This window comes from Sciurus vulgaris, assembly GCF_902686455.1.
Source record: "Sciurus vulgaris genome assembly, chromosome: X".
NCBI classification, from domain to species: Eukaryota; Metazoa; Chordata; class Mammalia; order Rodentia; family Sciuridae; genus Sciurus; species Sciurus vulgaris.
In genome coordinates, this window is record NC_136471.1 from 109,490,864 (window position 1) to 109,509,959 (window position 19,096).

Genomic DNA, 19,096 nt, shown 5'->3' on the forward strand with positions numbered 1-19,096 from the left:
AGACTCAATAATTTTACTTTACAGCATTAATCCAGAGAAATCAAAGAAAAAATGTACATGATTTTTTTTGCAGCTTTATTTTCACTAGCAAAAACTTAGAAAAAGCTGCAATCTCCTATAGAAGATGAATAGTTAAACAAACCATAGAACATCCATACCATGACATACTTAGTGGTAAATGTAAACAAGTCATTGATAACAACTTGAAGGGAACTTGAGGACCCAATACTGAGTGGGCAAAACAGTCAATCTCAGAAAGTCACAACTGATTCAATTATTTATCATTCTTGAAATGACGTGATGAAAACAAGTTAGTGGGTGACAGGATTTAGGAATAATTGGGAAGGGTGTGGCATGACTATAAAGGGATAGCATAAGGAAAGTCTTTGTAAAGATGAAACAGTTCTGTATGTTATGATAAAATGACATAAAACTATATACATGCATTATATCAATGTCAATTTCCTGGATTGATATTTGTATTGTAGTTGTGTATAGTTATAGTTCTCTCCTTTGGGAGAATCTGATTGAAGAGTGGGTTATCTCTATACTATCTTTGCAGTTTCCTGGGGATTTATATTTATTTCAAAACAAAGGGCTAAATAATTTTTTAAAAATTCTACTGTGCCAATTATTAACAAGGGGAAGCTGAGCAAGTTCCTTGACTAGTGATTTTTATAATTGAGCTCCTAAGACCTTCCAGAAATAGCTATTGTGAAGACTATTAAAATGAAAGCAATAAATAATTAAGGGCCTCAGGAAAATAGTGACATAATCTGAATTGGAAAATTCACTACATTAGTGCTAAATGTTATTTTACATGACTTTCATTTTTTCCAGTTATTTTAAGCATGTTTACTCACCTAGATTATAAAACTGTAAGGGAAGTGTATGTATTATACACAATGTAGAAATCATCATGGGTAATAAATAAGGTATGATTATTGACTAAACCTGAAAAATAATTATAATTTACCTGAGGACATTCAAAATCAATCATTTTTTTTGCAGTGTTTTGGTATTTCAGGTATTACCTAGACCTTGTTTTTGTATAAATGGAATGACAATTGTTTTTAGAATCATGTACTTCGGGTTTTCTCAGAGTTGACCATGCATTAGAATCACCTGTGAAACACAGAGTGCTAGGTCCTGTCCACAGAGTTTCTGATTTTCCAAGATTTACATGTACTTGGCATTTCTAAGAAGTTCATCTACTGCTGCTGGTAGGTGGGCTGATAAACTATACATATATGTTGGCCTAAAGGTGGGTTCGTATACATAGAAAACTCTCAGGACAAGATGTACAGGTACTTACAGAGCAGGAGGAAAATGATGCTAACATGCAAGCTTGGATCATAGTCCTAAAACTTATTTTTCATTTTGTTTTGAAATTTTGCTTATATGCATGTGTAAATAACCAAACTAAGGAGAGGAAATGAGATGAAGTATGGAAAGGAATGCTCCAGTCCATTTTTATAATAGTAATTTAAATACAGTTATCTAAAATTAAAGTTAGGCTTCACATGTTAGTTCATATGTGATTTGTTGGTCAGTGGCAATTTTATGATGATGACATTGTAAAATATTGTAAAATATAAAATGTATAATTTACCATTAAGGTAAAGATCCCAGGATGATTCAATGTCATTTTTTCTTATGTATTTTTTCTATTTCTATGCCTAGCAATTGAATGATTGACATAGAAAATGTATCTGCCACTTTAAGAAATGAAACTAAAAATAACACTGAAACAAATAATTTAGAGGCGATCATTATAATTACAAAATGAATCTTTCTAAAATGTGTTTCTGATGTTCTCTATAAATATTGAGCTCACTTGTGGCATGAAATAAGAAGACAAAGGAGCCTTTTTTATTGGCAAAGAATGACTTATAAATCTGATGAATGACATATTACAACTGTGTTTACTTAAACACAGAAAAAAACTTTTTTGAGACCATTTAATTGTCATTAACTCACTGTTTAAAAGAATGACTTTAATAATTGGCACCAAAGAAATTAAAAAGAAGAATTTGCTAGTGGAGAAGTTTTATCATAACCCACCACTGAAATTTATCATTTTAGGAGGATTTCTTCATTCCATTATAAGAGTGTTCTTTATTTGAGAAGAAAACTTGTCCCATGAGACCCACTCACACACTGCCTTCAGAACTCAGCTGTTAAATTCTGCTGCTGCTTCTCTTATTTAGACTGTTGGCATCATCAGTACGTGACTTTTGATTGGATCCCAAGGGTAAAAATTAACTGTGGTAGACGGCAGATCCATAAGAAGTGCATAGATTATTCGGGGAATTTCTTTTTGTTCAGTAGAGTGAAATTTTTTGTGTTGTTCATAGGGGGGAAGAAAGGCAAGGCATTTAAAAGTTAATTCTGGATCAGGATTTTCTGCTCTGTTGTTCCAGAAATTTACATAAAAGTTACAGAAAAATATTGTTCCCACTTTGTACTGAAGAGATTTTGCACTTAGAAGACTTTGGGAGCAAGCATTATGTCCACTGTGCTATTCTGGTTTGGATGTTAATCAGAACACAGTTGAGCATTATTTGAAATTTGCAGGGCTTGCCATGCTGGAAGCACAACCTTATATGTAGTGTCCATGGGCAGTCCTATTATGGGAAACCAACTTGAGAGAAAAGGCGGGTCACTTACTTGTGCGCAGGTCCTGGAATTTGAAATATCCAGAGGCCTCTACAAAATCCTGGCATCAGTTACTATGTTGACTCACTCAGTGTTGGGATCACTCACTTTTCCCCTACAGGACTCAGATCTTGGAGGCAATAGCTTTCATAGAAAAGCAAATAGGAAAAACTGAAGTGTTATTTTTTTTCAAGGCTGCTGAAGTTTATTGGTTTCTCATCGTTCCTAAGCCTACTAGAGCAATAAAGTTGGGAGAAATTTTTACCAAGATTTGTACCGCTGCCTTGACATATACTTTTTTTTCCAAATGCTTTGGTGGGAAGAAGTAGAGGACTGTTGTAAGTACAAAATAATTTTTAAATATCTTTAATTTTGGCATAAGTTTAGTTTGTGACAAGTTCACTGATTAAACAGAATGGTTTTAAATTATTATACCAGTTTGTGAATAAGCATAAGTGTTATCTTCCATTTACTTTATATTATATGTTTATATATGTATTCAGGTGTATATGTTTCTCACTGGGAAAACCTCAATAGAAATTAGGTAGAGTTGAGTTATTATCTTTGCAATAGAATAAACAAATCTTTCTTGTTTAAGAAACCACTAAAGGAATAGAATATGCATAACTAGCTTTGAGTGTATGTAACAGACTATTTTGATTACTCTAAAGTAGTTTGTGGATCTGGATTATTATTTTGATTGATACTTCTTTATTTAGTAATGGTTACATGAATGGTAATGACCTGACATTCTCAGTAAACTAATTGGTGAATGGGAATGACATGGAAACCTAAAGGTTAGAAAAACAATGTATTTGGCATATCATGGGAGGGAAATTAAAAAGAAAATAAATTGTGATGGATAAATGACAAGTGTAAAATATTGATAAAGATTTAATTTCCAAGTTCCTTTTTCATGTTATATTCAGTATCTTAATGTTCTTTTCTGTCACTTATCATAAGAATTCCTTAAATAATTATGTGATCTGTGCTGCCAAATAACCTGATAGTTTTTTGTTTAGGAAGTAACAAAACTTGAGAGACTTCAAATCATATTTTTCAGTAAAGTCACCATGGTATTTCATGTTTGTCATGACCTAGCATTTCAGTAAAGCTTTATAGTTAGACTTTTATATAAAACTGCAACTCATTTGTTTATTTTCAAGAAAGCCATAATGACTAATGAATAATTTAATGTAATTTACTTTTAGAATTACTCAAGTAACACAACAATAATAGAAGTATATAAAAATAATACATGATGAGAACAGTGTGTCCCAAAGAGAAGGATGAAGGAGATTATACTTTTTCCCCTATTTCTGACTTGTGGATTATAGTTATTCTAAAATAGACATGAGGACAATGCCTATAATTAAGAATGAAATAAATAAATCTCTCCAAATACGTAATACTTCACAAATTCTAGAAAAACAGTCAAAACAAACTCATAAAAAATTTCTGTAAATAAATTAACATTGTCCATTTATTCACATTAGATAATAGATTCCATAGTATAACATTTACTTTTATTATTTTCTTCACAAATATCTTTAGTAAGCATCAGTATTGCTTTCTAATTGAAAAACTATTCCATAACTACCATTATAAAGCTATATAGATAGATAGATATAGAGAGAGAGAGATCCTTTACAGTATACCACTCACATACACTTACACATTTTCATTTGGTATTTGTTCCTTTCATATTATTAATTTTTAAATACTATCAAAATTAATTGCTGGTGATGATTAATTCTACAACATTAGAATCATTTATTAGTTTACAGAAATTCTGAAAGAATCTCAAAGATGAAATTCTCTTATGAAATAAGGCAACCTTACACTCCTTTGTCATAGATATTCAAGTAAGATTTTAAATTCTTAAAGTTTGAAGAAAGCTAACCTTTTTGGGACATGCCCTGTAGGACTTTACTAGTGCATTTTAAAATCATCAAGTAATGCTTATGTAACTTGACAATAGGTTTAAGACAAAAGGAAGATATTCTCAAGGTTATATTATACATCGAGTTTTACTATTGAACAAGATAATATTAGTCAGGTTTTTGACATTTGAATACAGTTTTTTAAATTGTATTAGTTCAAAAAACTTAAAACAGTACATTTGACTGTTATTTAACTTAATTTTTATCATTTAAAAGAGATCATTCTATTAACATGTATATAATTTACTTTTAGAATTACTCAAATAATTAACTGCAAATAGATATTTCATTGGGATTTTTTTAAAAGATGCAAACCATCATGAGGCCTAACAGAACCATCTATTAGAATTTCATTTGCAGAAGGCATGTCAACTCTGAAAAAGAGATTAAAGTTCCAAATTGATGATATACTTTTTAATTCAATAAGAAGTTTTTTATGTAATATGGCATGTTATAGAAAATACATTAGAGTATGTCATGTAGATATTACTCTTTCAAAAAAGAATTCAAAAGTATTTTGTGCAAATTTAAGTTACTTACAAAAAAAGGTAGTACTTGACACTATTCCAGCTATACAATACTGAAAAAAAAAATTGTACTAGTACAGCTTCTTCTTCAGTCCTGTGTTACTCATTTGAAATTTTCATAGACCAAGTCATTTGCTGTGTAAAACAAATTGTCATATACCTAACCACTTTTGTGGTTTAATAACAGATTAAAATCTTCCTTGTCTTGGAAAAGTCAGGTGATTTTAAAATTTTATACTTGATCTTATTATGAATATATCTATTGAGCAAAACATCATTTCCAAAATCTTCTCTTTTCACCTTCAACTCTAATATTTCCCTAACTCATTAAGCATGTTTTATCATATTTTTCTCAAATTATTCTTTATTTCATTGCAAATACAATAAACATAGTATTGTTGTGTGGTAATATGTGTGTATATATATTTAGATATCCATATACATGCACATTTAAACCCCAGAGTACTTAGTTTTCAAAGATACTAACTGAAATTAATTAGAAATTAATCTTTCCTTAGAGATAATTTTTATGCTTATTTTTATTTTCTATTTTAAACACATTATTTTGTAAGGAATTGATAAATAAGACTTAAAAATATTCTCCAAGCAGTAAAACATAACAAACCATGAAAACTCAGGATTTATGGGGACTAAGATTATATATTGGGGGAGCTCTTTTAAGAAAAATAAAATTAAAATATGAATAAAAAATAAGATAGGCCTTGGGAGGGATCCAGGTAAGTGAAGCTTTAAGAGTTTCATGGGATATCACCTCTGTTTAGAGATTTGTTATGGTTGAATCTTGTCCTAGTTGCATTTTAAAATAAAATTGATGCTAGTTATATTTATTTAAAGCATATATTATTTCTCAAAGACAGGCTTTTATTTAATGCAGATTAGAGAGTTAAGAGAATTTATAATGGTAGGAATTTGACATTTCTGCCTTTCATTCTGAAAAGATACATTGATTAAAGTGATGTCAAACTCAGTTAATGGAGGCGGTGCAGTTATTTCAGATATACAGGGTATGTAATTTGAAGGCAAGCCAAATCACAATGACAAGGAATAATGATGACCTTGGTTTATTTTTATACAGTACACTCAAGTTTTGATTGGATTCAGAGAGAGGCAATGGTTTTCTATCGCACAAAGTCCTGCTCTAGTCCTAGGAGGTTTGTGTTCTGTTATCAAGGCAGTACATTCATATTGAAAAGTTTTGTTGGGAAGGTCATGGATTGGAGTACGGGAAGTAAGACTTTTTTATTAAATATGACCAAGTTCCATAGCAGAGTTTCATGAAAATATTTCTTTTGGGGTAGCATGTTCTGTGCAGCATACTGATCTTTAAAAACACATAAGCAAACAAATAAATATTTTGTGGTCTTCACTTTTTCCCCATTTATACATCTGTTAGTGAAACTCTCTTGGAGTTTCACAATATAAAATATTGAAACATCTTTGGAGTTTCAAACTCTATTTTAATACAAATATGAAAGTTAAAATGGCAATGCCATAGTTAAAAAGGCAATAACACAGTGTATGACTATTATTTTGTCAACTTTAGAGGGGTTTGACTACTTTTATCACACATAGAATCATTCCTAAAGACTATAAAATTTCAGTCTCCCTCTACTTAATATTAGAAGTTAATGTGTCTTCCAGAAATTCTGATACCCCCTTTTAAATAGAATAATTTATATTTGTGAATCACTTCTAAGCAAAGTATAGTTTTCAGATTAATGGGTAAAATAATTTGGTTTACTTTTTTCTGAATTTTTGGAATGAAAGTTCCTTTTCCTTTTATGCTGCAGAATATTATAATAGTAAATGTGATGTCATAAACCAAAGATTCTAAAACTCTTTAATACTGAGGGTATAGTCTTTCTCTTTCCTCATTCATTATTAATTCCCTGAATATAGCAAAACAAACTAAAAACTACAACAAACGTATTGTCTCCAGTATTTTGAGGGAATCTGAAATTTCTCTGCCACGAATTCTGATAGAAGACAGATGAGGATAAGGAAAGGAAATGATCCTTGTGTCTCAAGCTTAAAAGAATGTCCATCTCATGGACACACAAACACCATCTCATCCACTTTGAAAAAATCAAAGGGCAGTACTCCCTCATAGCTCTCTTCTTTCACTAGGGCTGCCATTTTAAGCACTTAAAGTTTTGTTTTTTTTTTAAATTATTTTACCTGTTAATCTTGAAACTAGACTTTGCATAGAAGTGATTCACAAATATCAGTTACTTTTCTATTTAAAAAGGGATATCAGAATTTCTGGAAGCCTACCATTGTAAGTGTTTTAAGCTGACACAATTCATTCAAAATATCTGGGAAGGTGCACAAACAATGATTTTCTGGAATCCTACAATCTTGAAATTTGGCTTTGCATAGTATAGATAATATTAAGCCCTGAGAAAACAAGTGTTCCTAGCAGTCAGGATTGAATTTAGAAATCATTTTTTTCCTCTTCCTCCTTTATTATCTTTTGCCTTCTGCCTCAATGCCTCACTTTCACTCTGTAATTATGCACACCATTCTTCACTAATGGAAAGTGAGGGAGAATCAACAGTTATCCTGTAGCAGGAATGAAACTGTCATTTCTTTGGTACACTGACAAAAAGTTGAGGATGTTATTTCTGTTATTCTTAAATGACTCCTCCTGAATTCTTAATTCAATATTTTGAATCCATATAATTTTAAAGAATTAATTTTTCATAAATAAAAAATGTTTAAAACTGATTTTTAGGCCAAATGTGAGAGTTAGCATATATTATGGCTAGTTTAACATACTGTTATTGTACTTCTGTTCAAGTTTTACAAAATCTGAAGAAGAGTTTTGCCTCTATTTTAATTATCACTTTATTTCAGTTTATATATTTTGTCTATTTTTAGTGGAAGAAGGTGGTGGCTCTGATGAATAGGAGGAACACTAAATTGCATTCATTATTCAAGCCAATATTTATCCATGTGATAAAAGAAGGATGTAGAGAGCTAAGTGGGTTTCAAAGAGGGTGAAAATAATTTTCTAGGCTCCAAAAAATCAGAGGTTTGAATTTTCATGCTTTTAGTTTATGTTAAATACTAAAATCATATGAGTACAATGAGGAATTCACATATGCTGAAGTTACACATAGTCTTTTGTCAATTTATCTTCAACTTTTAGACGTATTTTCTTTCCAAAATTTGCCTTTGTAAAAAGACCATTATTAACTGAGCACAATTAGCATTATAGTGTTCTGTATGCTTCTGAATTATGGGCAAATAAAGGGGTCACCATTTTTAAAGATTTTACCCTTTCCTGAGCTTTTGTTTGAAATTGCTCTCCCCTTTCCCACTCTGGTTTTGGCTTAGATGGTCACAGAATCAGGACTATAAAAGGGCATAAACATCAGTAGCTTTTTGCCCATTCTTGGCACTCATCTTTATTTGCACACAACTTGCCTCCTCCTTTATCAGATTACAGTAGCAACGTTACCTTAGCCTAAGTGCTGACTTAAAGGGCAAGGGAGTCAACACTCTCTTACAAGTACAGATTTTAGCCTTAGAAACTGTGTGGGGATGTATTAAAGGAATAAAATAGAAAAAGTCACAGAATCAGAAGTGTGCAAGTATTTTCATTGAATGAAAGTTGAATAATTTGCTTTTCATGTTGGTGCTTAAAAAGGCAGTGTTAGAATTAAGTTGATGACTGATTAGACAAAATATTATCAAAATAGTTGGGAAAGAAAGTGAAAAACCAATCAGTGCATGTGATGAATCCCAATGGCTATCACATAACTGAGAAAGAAAAGGGAAATTATATTAAAAGAGCATAAACAATGTTGGCTCGTAGGTGGTTAACTTAAAGAGCTTACGGGAAGCTCAGACAGCTGAGGAATCCTGATTTAGTAGAGGCTGAAGGGCAGGGCAAGAGCCATGTGAACAGCTGCTGGAGAACTGGAGGATTCCTTTGGATTAGGTGTACACACCCCGTCTCTAATGGGCTGTGTCAGAGAGCACCAAATGTTATCAAAAGGGTTCACTTTGCTCAAGCCTATGGCCTTTGCAATATTTTACTTTAAATGTCTGGAAATAGATTTGCTCTCAAAATAAATCCAGAAATAAAAGTATCAAAAGCAGTAGCTTCATAAAGTTTGTATTGTGTGGTTTTGGATGATCATTATTTAAAGAAGAACCTACAGCTGATGATTTGTTATCCATCCATTCATTAAAATATTTAATCCATGCAATTAATATATATTGATTGCCGATTTTGTGCTGGGGCTATTCTGTATTCCAGAGATAATCTTCTAAACAAAGAAGATTCACATTTAGGGGAGGATGTGTATATTACTATGTTCATACTATTTAAATTATTTCAGTTGCATGTGTGGGATGAAACTTATAAAGGCCACATTGTTATAAGAATGTATACTATTGGAATCTAAGCTAGTCTTAGAAATTGGGGAGAGATTCTTGAGAAAATAATGTCAAGATAAGAAGAAAATGGAATTAGAGAATTGGCGTCCAAGTCAAAAGCAAAAGCAAAAATGTTCTACTCAGAGGAGGTGACATTTGTGGCAGTGAAAACTGATATAAGGAAAAATAAAAGAAAGTCATCTTTACTAGTGTATGGAAAAGTGTGAAACAAGCCTGCGGCTCAAAGTGTGGGCTGGAGTCCAATTGTTCAGAGCCTTGAAGGTCATGGGAATTATTTTTGTCTTTATACAAGCAATGGACAGTCTTTCATGAGTTTTAGATAGAACCCTGATGTGAACATATTCATGTTTTTAAACAATATCAGTTTTATTAAGAAAGGATGAGGAAGTGCTAAGGGTTGACGAAGGGTTTCCAATTGAAGCTATTATGGTAGCTTCTCCAAGTGCAGAAGAAGGTGGTTTTGACGAGAATGGTGGCACAGGAGATGAAAGAAATGTATCCATTAAGGATTTTTCTATGAGATAGAATCAGCAGCAATTGGTGTTCAATTGTATGCAGCATTTTCCATGACGTGTACAATTGGGTGCATAATAGTGCTATTTACAAGGAGACGATTAGAAGGGAAACTGGAATGATGGAAAGGATTAGGGGTGGAGATGCTAAGCTTTTTGATGGAGAGTGTGAGCACTGTTATTATGGAGATCTGCAGCCTAGAAATGAAATTATTTGGGGGGATTAAAATGTGTGAGCCATGGAATGGATGAGACCAGTTAGAAAAATCATACAGTGTGAGGAAAAGAAAGTCAAGAATTCAGTTAGGAAGACAAAAACATTCGAAAGAATCAAAGAAACATCCAGATAGTGATAAAATTGTAAGCAAATAATATTTCTGTAAAGAGGGCTGTTCCTTTCAATCTCCAATGTAATGACTTTGTGAATGAGGAACTTACTTTCAGCACCAGGTGTCTTGGTTCCCACAATCTCTGCCATCTATTTACCCCAATTTCCTTTTCCAATTGCTATTTCAGTGAGATATCACCAAAATATTGCCTTAGTAGAAAAGCTTCAATAAATATTTAAATTGCATAATGTATTCCGCTTTTTCCTGTACTCTGCACTTCCTAAAAATACCTTCTTCGGAAACCCCATTTCAACTGACTACTGTATAATGAAATGAGCCTTCAGTGTAAAACATTTATCATAGTCTGAATTTCAATTGCTCAGTCAGAGTTGTTAAGTAATATGAAAAATCATCCTTTAGAGAATACAGAATTGCATAGATATGACAAGGTAACTTTGCACTTTATTTAATGCTGTTTTAGTTAATATAGATGCTTATTGGAGAAACGTCTAAAAATTCTTGAGAACCATTAGTAGAGTTGATTATTCTTAAATCGGCAGAAATGGTGAGAATACTTAGAAAACATTGACAATTCAGTTTAAATAAAACCAGAATCACATGGAAGAGGTAGAAGGCATTTGAGTAATTGAAATTTAGTCATGGATGAGTATAATGTACTTATCAGTTAGCTTTTGGGGAAGTAGGACTAGATAGAATATTAATAAGATATTGAGCAAATTTTTTACTGTAACGTTTTTACTTGATTCTAACTAAACATTTTTGAACACCTGCTGTGTTCTCCCTGACTTTTATGAGATTACAATTCTGTAAGTCAGAACAGACACACACACACACATATATATGCATACAACTGCTATAAAATGTCAAGAGAGTTATAAAGTGTGGCACAAATCAACTATAAATGAATACTTATGAATTATATGATTATGGAAGTTTTCATTGAACGATTTATCTTTATAAGTAGTTCTTAGAGTGTGAGCATATGGAGTTGTGGATTACAGAATGAGTGGAAGGGGGCAGTGATGCAAAGACAAGGATTAATGAGGCATTGATTTCTCCTACATACATCACTATTGATATTACCTTGTATGTGCATAGCACTATTCCAGGTTTACCTAATCTTCAGTGATAATATGTTCCATTTATCATGCTTGTACCAAGTGTTGGGCACTTCTCTGAGTGCATCACGTGTAGCTCAGTTAATTGCCATGTAACTCTAGAAGATAGGAGAATATATTCATCTATATTTATCAGATGAAAACAAAGAGGTACAGAGAGGTTAAGTTATTTGCTTAAGGTAGCTCAGCTGATATGTGGTAGAGTAAGTATTTAAAAAGTGACACAATGATAGTAAGGTTAAAGATCCTTAACCTGTTTGTTGCCACATCCTCTTAGGTTTGGAGAGAATCTTAAAAGGATAGAATTTACAAAAAAAAAAAAGGCAAGAATCATATCTACTCAAAAGAACTAAACATGTCCCATTGAGAATGTACTTTTAAAAAAGTTATAGGAGCTTTGGTTTGCTTACTTTTTACTACGAACTTTGGCACAATATGTTTTCTTAGATAAAAACTGAGATGTCCTGAATAACTCCAAATTTATGCTCCAGTTACCCACAGGGAGCTGTGTGTGATGATAGCTAAAATAGTTAACTTGCTTTACAATGTTATTCCTAACTCAATCTTCTCACCATACAAATATGAAAAACATCAAAAGAAGTAACTACTACAGTCCCAATCAGTTTATTAAATATCTATTATATATCTATAATATCTTCCTTATGGTCTCACTAATTTTTCCTTTTGATTTTATTTCAGTGATGCACAGGAAACTGTGCTACATGAACAGAAAACTGAGAACTTGGTCCACATGAATATAGTTTAGTAATGTTATACAAAAATAATTTGCATAGATTAATATGATAGTGATAACAACAAGTATTTTGAGCACTACTTTGCATAAATAGGATTTTATTTGTTACTATGATTTTTGTTTTTTCACATAAGCTAATTTTTCTTTCATCTTTAATTCACATTGATTATAGATAGTGTTTTATGTTGTGTATATAATGTACAATTCTAGGGTGCACCAGAAACAGAGAGTGAGCATTAGGCTATGAAGCACATGACACCCCCATCATTAAGCAGTGTGCATCCCACACAACACTATAAACATTGTTTTTCCCATTTCTATGGTCAGAAATAATATTGAGATTTTATTTGACTTCATAAACAATTTCATTCTCATCAAGAGACATGTATATACATGTATCTACACATTAAATGAGAGTTGAACAGCACAATAGAGCAGAATGATTCTAGATGTATAGATGAGAGTGGGAGGTAAGGGGGCATCAGAAATAATCACCAATGATTTATTTCCTGATAGCCTATTGATTGCCACATCTGTTTTCCATGATACAGTTGTTAATATTATCCAGTAACTGGCTAGTAAATTAAAAATTTGAATAATATAAAGTGTAACTGTTATTTAAAATGTATTTTTCTTTCTTAATTATGAAGTCATTAATATTTGGATAAGCTGTGGAAATAAAATCTCATGCTAAATATACATTTTCCGAGATGCAATATGTTAATTTCCAAACAATGGAATGATGATCCCACCAAATATAGTATTGTTCTACAGTATTAAATAAACAAATGCTATCTGCTCTAACTTACTGCCATAAGTGACACTAAGATATATGATTTTTTTAAAGGGAATCATATTTATATATATATATATAAATCAGTTATTTATATATTTACACACATTCACACACACACGCACATGTGTGCGTATTTTTTTCATCTTAATTCTGAACTCTCTTTCTTTGATTTCCCTAGTATAAGAGATAAGCTGAGATTATGCAAATACTACTTTTCTAGGAAAAAATCTTCATGGCAGTGTGGTAAATGAAACAAATTAAGCTCATTTATGTCAGTATTAGTATGTGCATAGATTTCTCTGATTCCATGATGCACACAAACATACACATGTATTACCTAGAAACTAAGTGGTTTGCATATGAAAGTATTTGTCTTTACCCATATTTATAGAATCATTTAAATTATGACTAGGAAAATGCTAAATCAATTATTCCATTTGGAAAATAAAAGAACACTACAACACAGTTAGGAAAATAAAAGGAAAACAATTTTATTATGTCCAAATGCCATTCTCCAGTTATAATTGATAATTTTAATTTAATGTTATTTTATCTATTCCTTAAGATTCTATTACTCATATTATTTTAATATTAAACATGGGGGTAACTCTATTAGTGATTCCTTTTTTGATAATTTTTTAAGAAAATGAAATTATAATTTCTATCATGATAAAAATACAAAAATAAAATAGGGATTGCCATTTTTCTATTCTTTGCATACATTAGTTGGAGTAAATATTAAGATTTTCTTTTTTTTCCTGAAAGTTTAATGCTTTCAATTCCTGCTTCACCCTGCTGATTTCAAGCAAAGGAAAAAACTTCAAGTCACTAAAATCAAGTGACAAAATTTCTTCCTCATCTTTCTTGAACTTGCAGCTGTGATTAATATTGACTATTCTCACTTCTTAAGAATATTGTCTTCCTTGGAGATCTGTGCACTTTGTTTCTCTGGTTTTGGGAGGTGTTCAGGTGCATGGCAGACTGATCTCTCTACCTTTAAATATTATAATTTCTTAGGGGTCAATCCTAGCATGATTCTCTAATCTCTTTCTTGGTCATTATACACACATCTACAGCATTATTAATACCTATATGCAGATAACTGACCAAGTTTACCTCTAACTCAGTTTTCCCCAGTAAATTTCAGAACTATAATTTCAACTGCCTTTTTCATATTTGCATTCATATGTGACAAAGACATCTTTACTCTAAATGCTTACTTTTGTCAGCTTTTACATTGCTGTGATCAAAAGCCCTTGCAAGAACAATGTAGAGGAGGTAAAGTTTATTTTGGCTCATGGTTTCAAGAGGTTCAGTCCATGGTAGGCTGATTTCATAGCTCTGAACCAGAGGTGATACAGAACGCCACGGTTGAATGATATGGTGAAAGAAAGCAGTTCAGAACATGGTATCTGGAAGTGAGAGAAAGTTCCACTCACCAGGAACAAAATATAAGTCCCAAAGACATCCCCTCAGTGACCTACCTCCTTCAGCCACATCTTAACCTTCCTCTAGTAACCACCCATTTAATCCATATCAGTGGATTAGTCCACCGATTGTGTTACAACTGTCAAGATCTAATCTTTTCACCCCTGTACTTTCTTGTATTATGTCACATATGAGCTTTTGGGAACAATAGATATCCAAACCATAACAATGCTCAAAATGGAACTTTCCACCACTCCATGAAATCTGATCCTTTCCCATTGTTCTATCATTGAATGGTGCTGTCATTCATTCAATTTCACCAGCCAATAACCTAATTCATCCTTGAAACTCTGATCTCCCATGCTTACTTATGCCTAAACCATTGGCATTTGATGTGAATTTAATCCCCCAATATCTTTTCATTCACTTTTTTTCTTCTCTATTATTACCCAATCTAGTTTCTTTCATGAGGCATACAGCAGCCATTTCCTTCCTGACTGCTTGGAATTGCCTGTTCCCCATTCCCTCTAATTCATTCTCTAAAATTTATTCACTCAGTCAATTTCGAGGTTATGATCATCAATTTTATCACTTTAATACATTCTCTTGGCTATTAGAAAAGCAAGACAAAAAGAAACTAAGAAAAAAAGGCCTAGATACTGCCTACCTATCTTGTCTGATCTTCCATCATGCTTTCCCTCATTTATTACCTTACTCACTTACTGTTGCATAAATAGACCTTGCTTCTTTCCACTATAGGGCTTTTGCACATGCTTTTCTATTTGTCTAGAACCTATGCTTCCCCCTCTCTTTTTTTCACCTAGATAACACTATTTTCCATTTACAAGACATCAGAGTTCCCTGTTAGATGAAATTTTCTTACTATATAACATCCCTCAATAGCACATAGCACTTTTAGAATTCCATATGTATGTGTGTGAATAATTAATACTTGTTGCTCAAAGCATATGATAAGTTCCGTGAATCCTTGCACATTGTGCTCATCATTGATTCCCTAGAACCAAAGTTTTCTCAACATTTTGACTAAGTTAATTAGTGCTTAACACTTTAATGGAGGATGTCATTATAGCCATTTACATATACTCATATAAAATAATAATGATAATTTGTACTTTATGAATATTTCACATGACAACAAACTAGTTCTAGTTGAAGCTTAACATATGTAAATATTAAATGAACAATGAGGTTCTGCTTTTCATTCATTGGGTTTTTGCACCTTCTTTGACTTCCCATATTCCCTTTAACTCTAGATTATTTTGGTTGATGGTTTTTATTTTTAACCCATGTCTTTTTTTTTTTTTTTTCATCTTTCTTTGTGATCTCTCAAAGGACTAACCTATAAGATGTATAAAGTTCACTCAAAACCAGACACTAAAAACAAAAAAATTCCTCTTAGAAAATGAGGAAAAGACCTGAAAGAACATATTACTGAAGAATATATAAGGATGGCAAGTAAGATGTTCAACATCACTTAGCCATTAGAGAATGCAAATTAAAAATACAATGAGTTATCACTATATAACTATCAAAATGGTTAAAATTTAAAAGAATGGTGACAATACTAAAAGCTGACAAGGATGCAGTAAAATAAATTTCCCATTTGTTACTAATTGGTGGGAATTTAAAATGCTCCAGTCACTCTAGAAGACAATTTGGGAACTGCTCCTAAAATTAAATATGCAATTGTTATATGACTTGTGCTCTTGGGTATATATCCTAAAAAATAGAAATTTATGTTCACCCAAATCCTGTTCATGAATGTAATAATCAGAAATTGGAATCAACTCTACTATCCACAAATGGGTGACTTTTAAACTATGATACATCCATACCATGAAATACTACTCAATAATAAATAGTAATGAACAATTAATACCCACTATTTTCAACTCCTATGGATCTTAAAGGGACAATACTGAGTGAAACAAAAGTAGCAATGGGTTATATACTGCTATTCCTTTTATAGAGCATTATTGTAATAAAATTACAGATATTATAAACAGATTGCTGGTTGCCATGGGTTAGGAATGGGGAAGGAGGTGTTCTATATAGTGGTACATTGATTGTAAACTTGTTATATATCTTGGTTGTGGTGTTTATTACATAAAACCAAAGTTTTATTGTCATTGAATTCATACATACACAAAGAGACACACAAATGAATGCAGATACATCTGGTAAAATCTGAATCAACTCTGGGTCTTATAGACATTGTATTAGTTATAGATGGTGACAGCATTGGGGAAGGTAAGCTGAAGTGCACAGACCAGCCCAGCACACTTTTTCAGCTTCCTATGAATCTATAATTATTGGAAAATAAAAGTGTTTTAAATGCCAGCAATCAACCTTTAACAAACCCTCCATGTCCTGAAGCCCCGTGTATCATTTCCAGACTTAATCAAGGAATAAGCCTTATAAATTAATAAACCATCATTCAGGGTAAAAAGGATGGTTTAATGCAATCCACTAGACTGTGATCCATTTCTATTATATGGGAACATGCATCACTTATTGAACAAAATGTCATGGTGATTTAGGCTATGTTCTATATATCTTTATAAGGTATTGTGTTTCAGATTGTTTATGACTAAAAAGTCTCTATAGGAAAAGCTGGCATTTTAGAAGTTATAGTGGTCTGTGGATGTAGTAATTGGACAGTGTCTGAGATTGACTTGTGTTTTAAACTGGACACAATGTACTGGGTCAAGTAATTCTGGCAAACTAATATTTATTTAATATTTATTGAGTGCTTACCTTATGCTTGGCACTCAGCTTAACATATGTACTGCCAGCTGTCTTCCACAAGCAAATTAGGCAAAATAATGCCACTTTACATGTTACTTATTGTTGGTATTAAAACAGGATTATATTAATTGCTTAGTGTCAATATATTGGGAATAATTTTTATTCCTTGCATTGTTATTGTCAATAAGTATCTAATTTATATAACTTCAAAAGATAAATATACATTTATATAACAAATTTTATAAACATACATAGAACTAAAGGCAATCTCTGGATGTTTGTTGATAAATGTGAATGGTCTCCTTGCTTTTAATCTAGTCTTAAATAAGTCCATTCTTGTAAATGCAACTCCAGTCATATCTCTAAAACACATCAGATTGTGTGCCTCTAGCTTACAATCCTTTAGACGGTCTTTTAGCTGCTGAGTGAAATCCAAGGCCCTAGTACACAAGAGCCTTTACAACAGCCCATCTGCTTTTGTCTCTTACCTCTTTATCTGCTATTCCCCACCACAAACACCTCTCTCTAAACATAAAATTACTTATGATTCCACAAATAAATCTTGCCTATGACTTGTTCCCACTTCTTACAATATTCTCAGCAAAAACACCATCACTGTATTTCTTCCTCCAGACACTTCTATTCATTATTTTAGTGCTTGCTTATAGAACATTGTTGAAAAGCATCCCTAGTCCATGTGTAGTGGCACAAATTTGTAATCCCAACAACATGAGAGACCAAGGTAGGAAGATTGTAAATTCAAGGCCAGACTCAGAAAATTAGTGAGACCCTGTCTTAAAAAGGATTTTTTTTTTTTTTTTAAGAACTGGGTATATATCTCAGAGGTAGAGCATCCTGGGTTCAATTCCCAAAACCACAAAAAAAGCATCCCTAGATACTAACTACCCAAGGTCAGAATATGGTGCTCCTGATATCAGTTCTTATTGCAAACTGATTGATAGATAATCCCATGCAAGCAGTTAAATCCCCTGTTGTCACCTCTGGGGTACTTCTAGGCTACTAACTCATTCCTTTGCTCCTGAGGAAAAGATTTGTGTTTGTTATATGTGGGTTCCTCATGCCTAAGAGCTTGTAGGTACAAACATGAATGACTAAATATCAGAGCATTTATCTGACTATGATTTAGTTATCAAATCACTACATATTTGAAACTCAGGCATCATCCTGACTAAAAAGGATTTATATCTAACAGTAAATCCTGGAATATTTTGTTATATTCACACACACACACACACACACACACACACACATGCACACAAACTAATTAAATGGGATAATCCTTAGTACATTTTTTTTATCTGAGTGTTTAGTTATTAGAAAACTTTTAAAGTTCAAATTAAAATATTGGCTGCTTAATTTAGATTGTTCATATAATCTTTGGTCTTTCTATCTTATAATTTGTTTTACATTTCTCAGAATAAATGTCAAAAAATTAAAAAAGAACCTTGACTTATGGAGATTTCTGTTAGAGGAGGTTATAAAACTGAGCTATCTTTGCAGATGTCAAACTGATAGGAAGTGATAGAAAGGCAGCAACAGTAGAAATTGGTGCTCTCTTTGATGTGGAATCAAAGTCTCTAATTCTGGGTGTCTGAGGACATTTTCCTAAGAAGGTGAATGGGTAGCTTGGACTACCTCAAAGACAAGTGCTTGCTTATGCTTGAGCTATTGTTGGAGGTTTCCAGAAGGGGACTTAGAACGGAATGTCCATTCCAGAGAGTATTCAGTTTCAGATAGCCACTTTCTTGGTCTCATTTTCTACCCTGGAGGTTGGCCACAATAATTGGAAATC

General features: G+C 32.3%; 1 protein-coding gene across 5 annotated transcripts in view; it reads left to right on the top strand.

Annotated features, from left to right (window-relative positions):
- Positions 1-2,735: 2,735 nt before the first annotated feature.
- DMD (dystrophin) overlaps positions 2,736-19,096 on the top strand; it is a 2,089,750-nt gene continuing 2,073,389 nt past the window's right edge. For all 5 annotated transcript variants that reach the window (XM_079122792.1, XM_079122788.1, XM_079122791.1 and 2 more), the window contains exon 1: positions 2,736-2,996. In XM_079122792.1, coding sequence (XP_078978918.1) covers positions 2,966-2,996 — 31 coding nt within the window. In that variant the 5' untranslated portion in view covers positions 2,736-2,965. The remainder of the gene's footprint in view (positions 2,997-19,096) is intronic.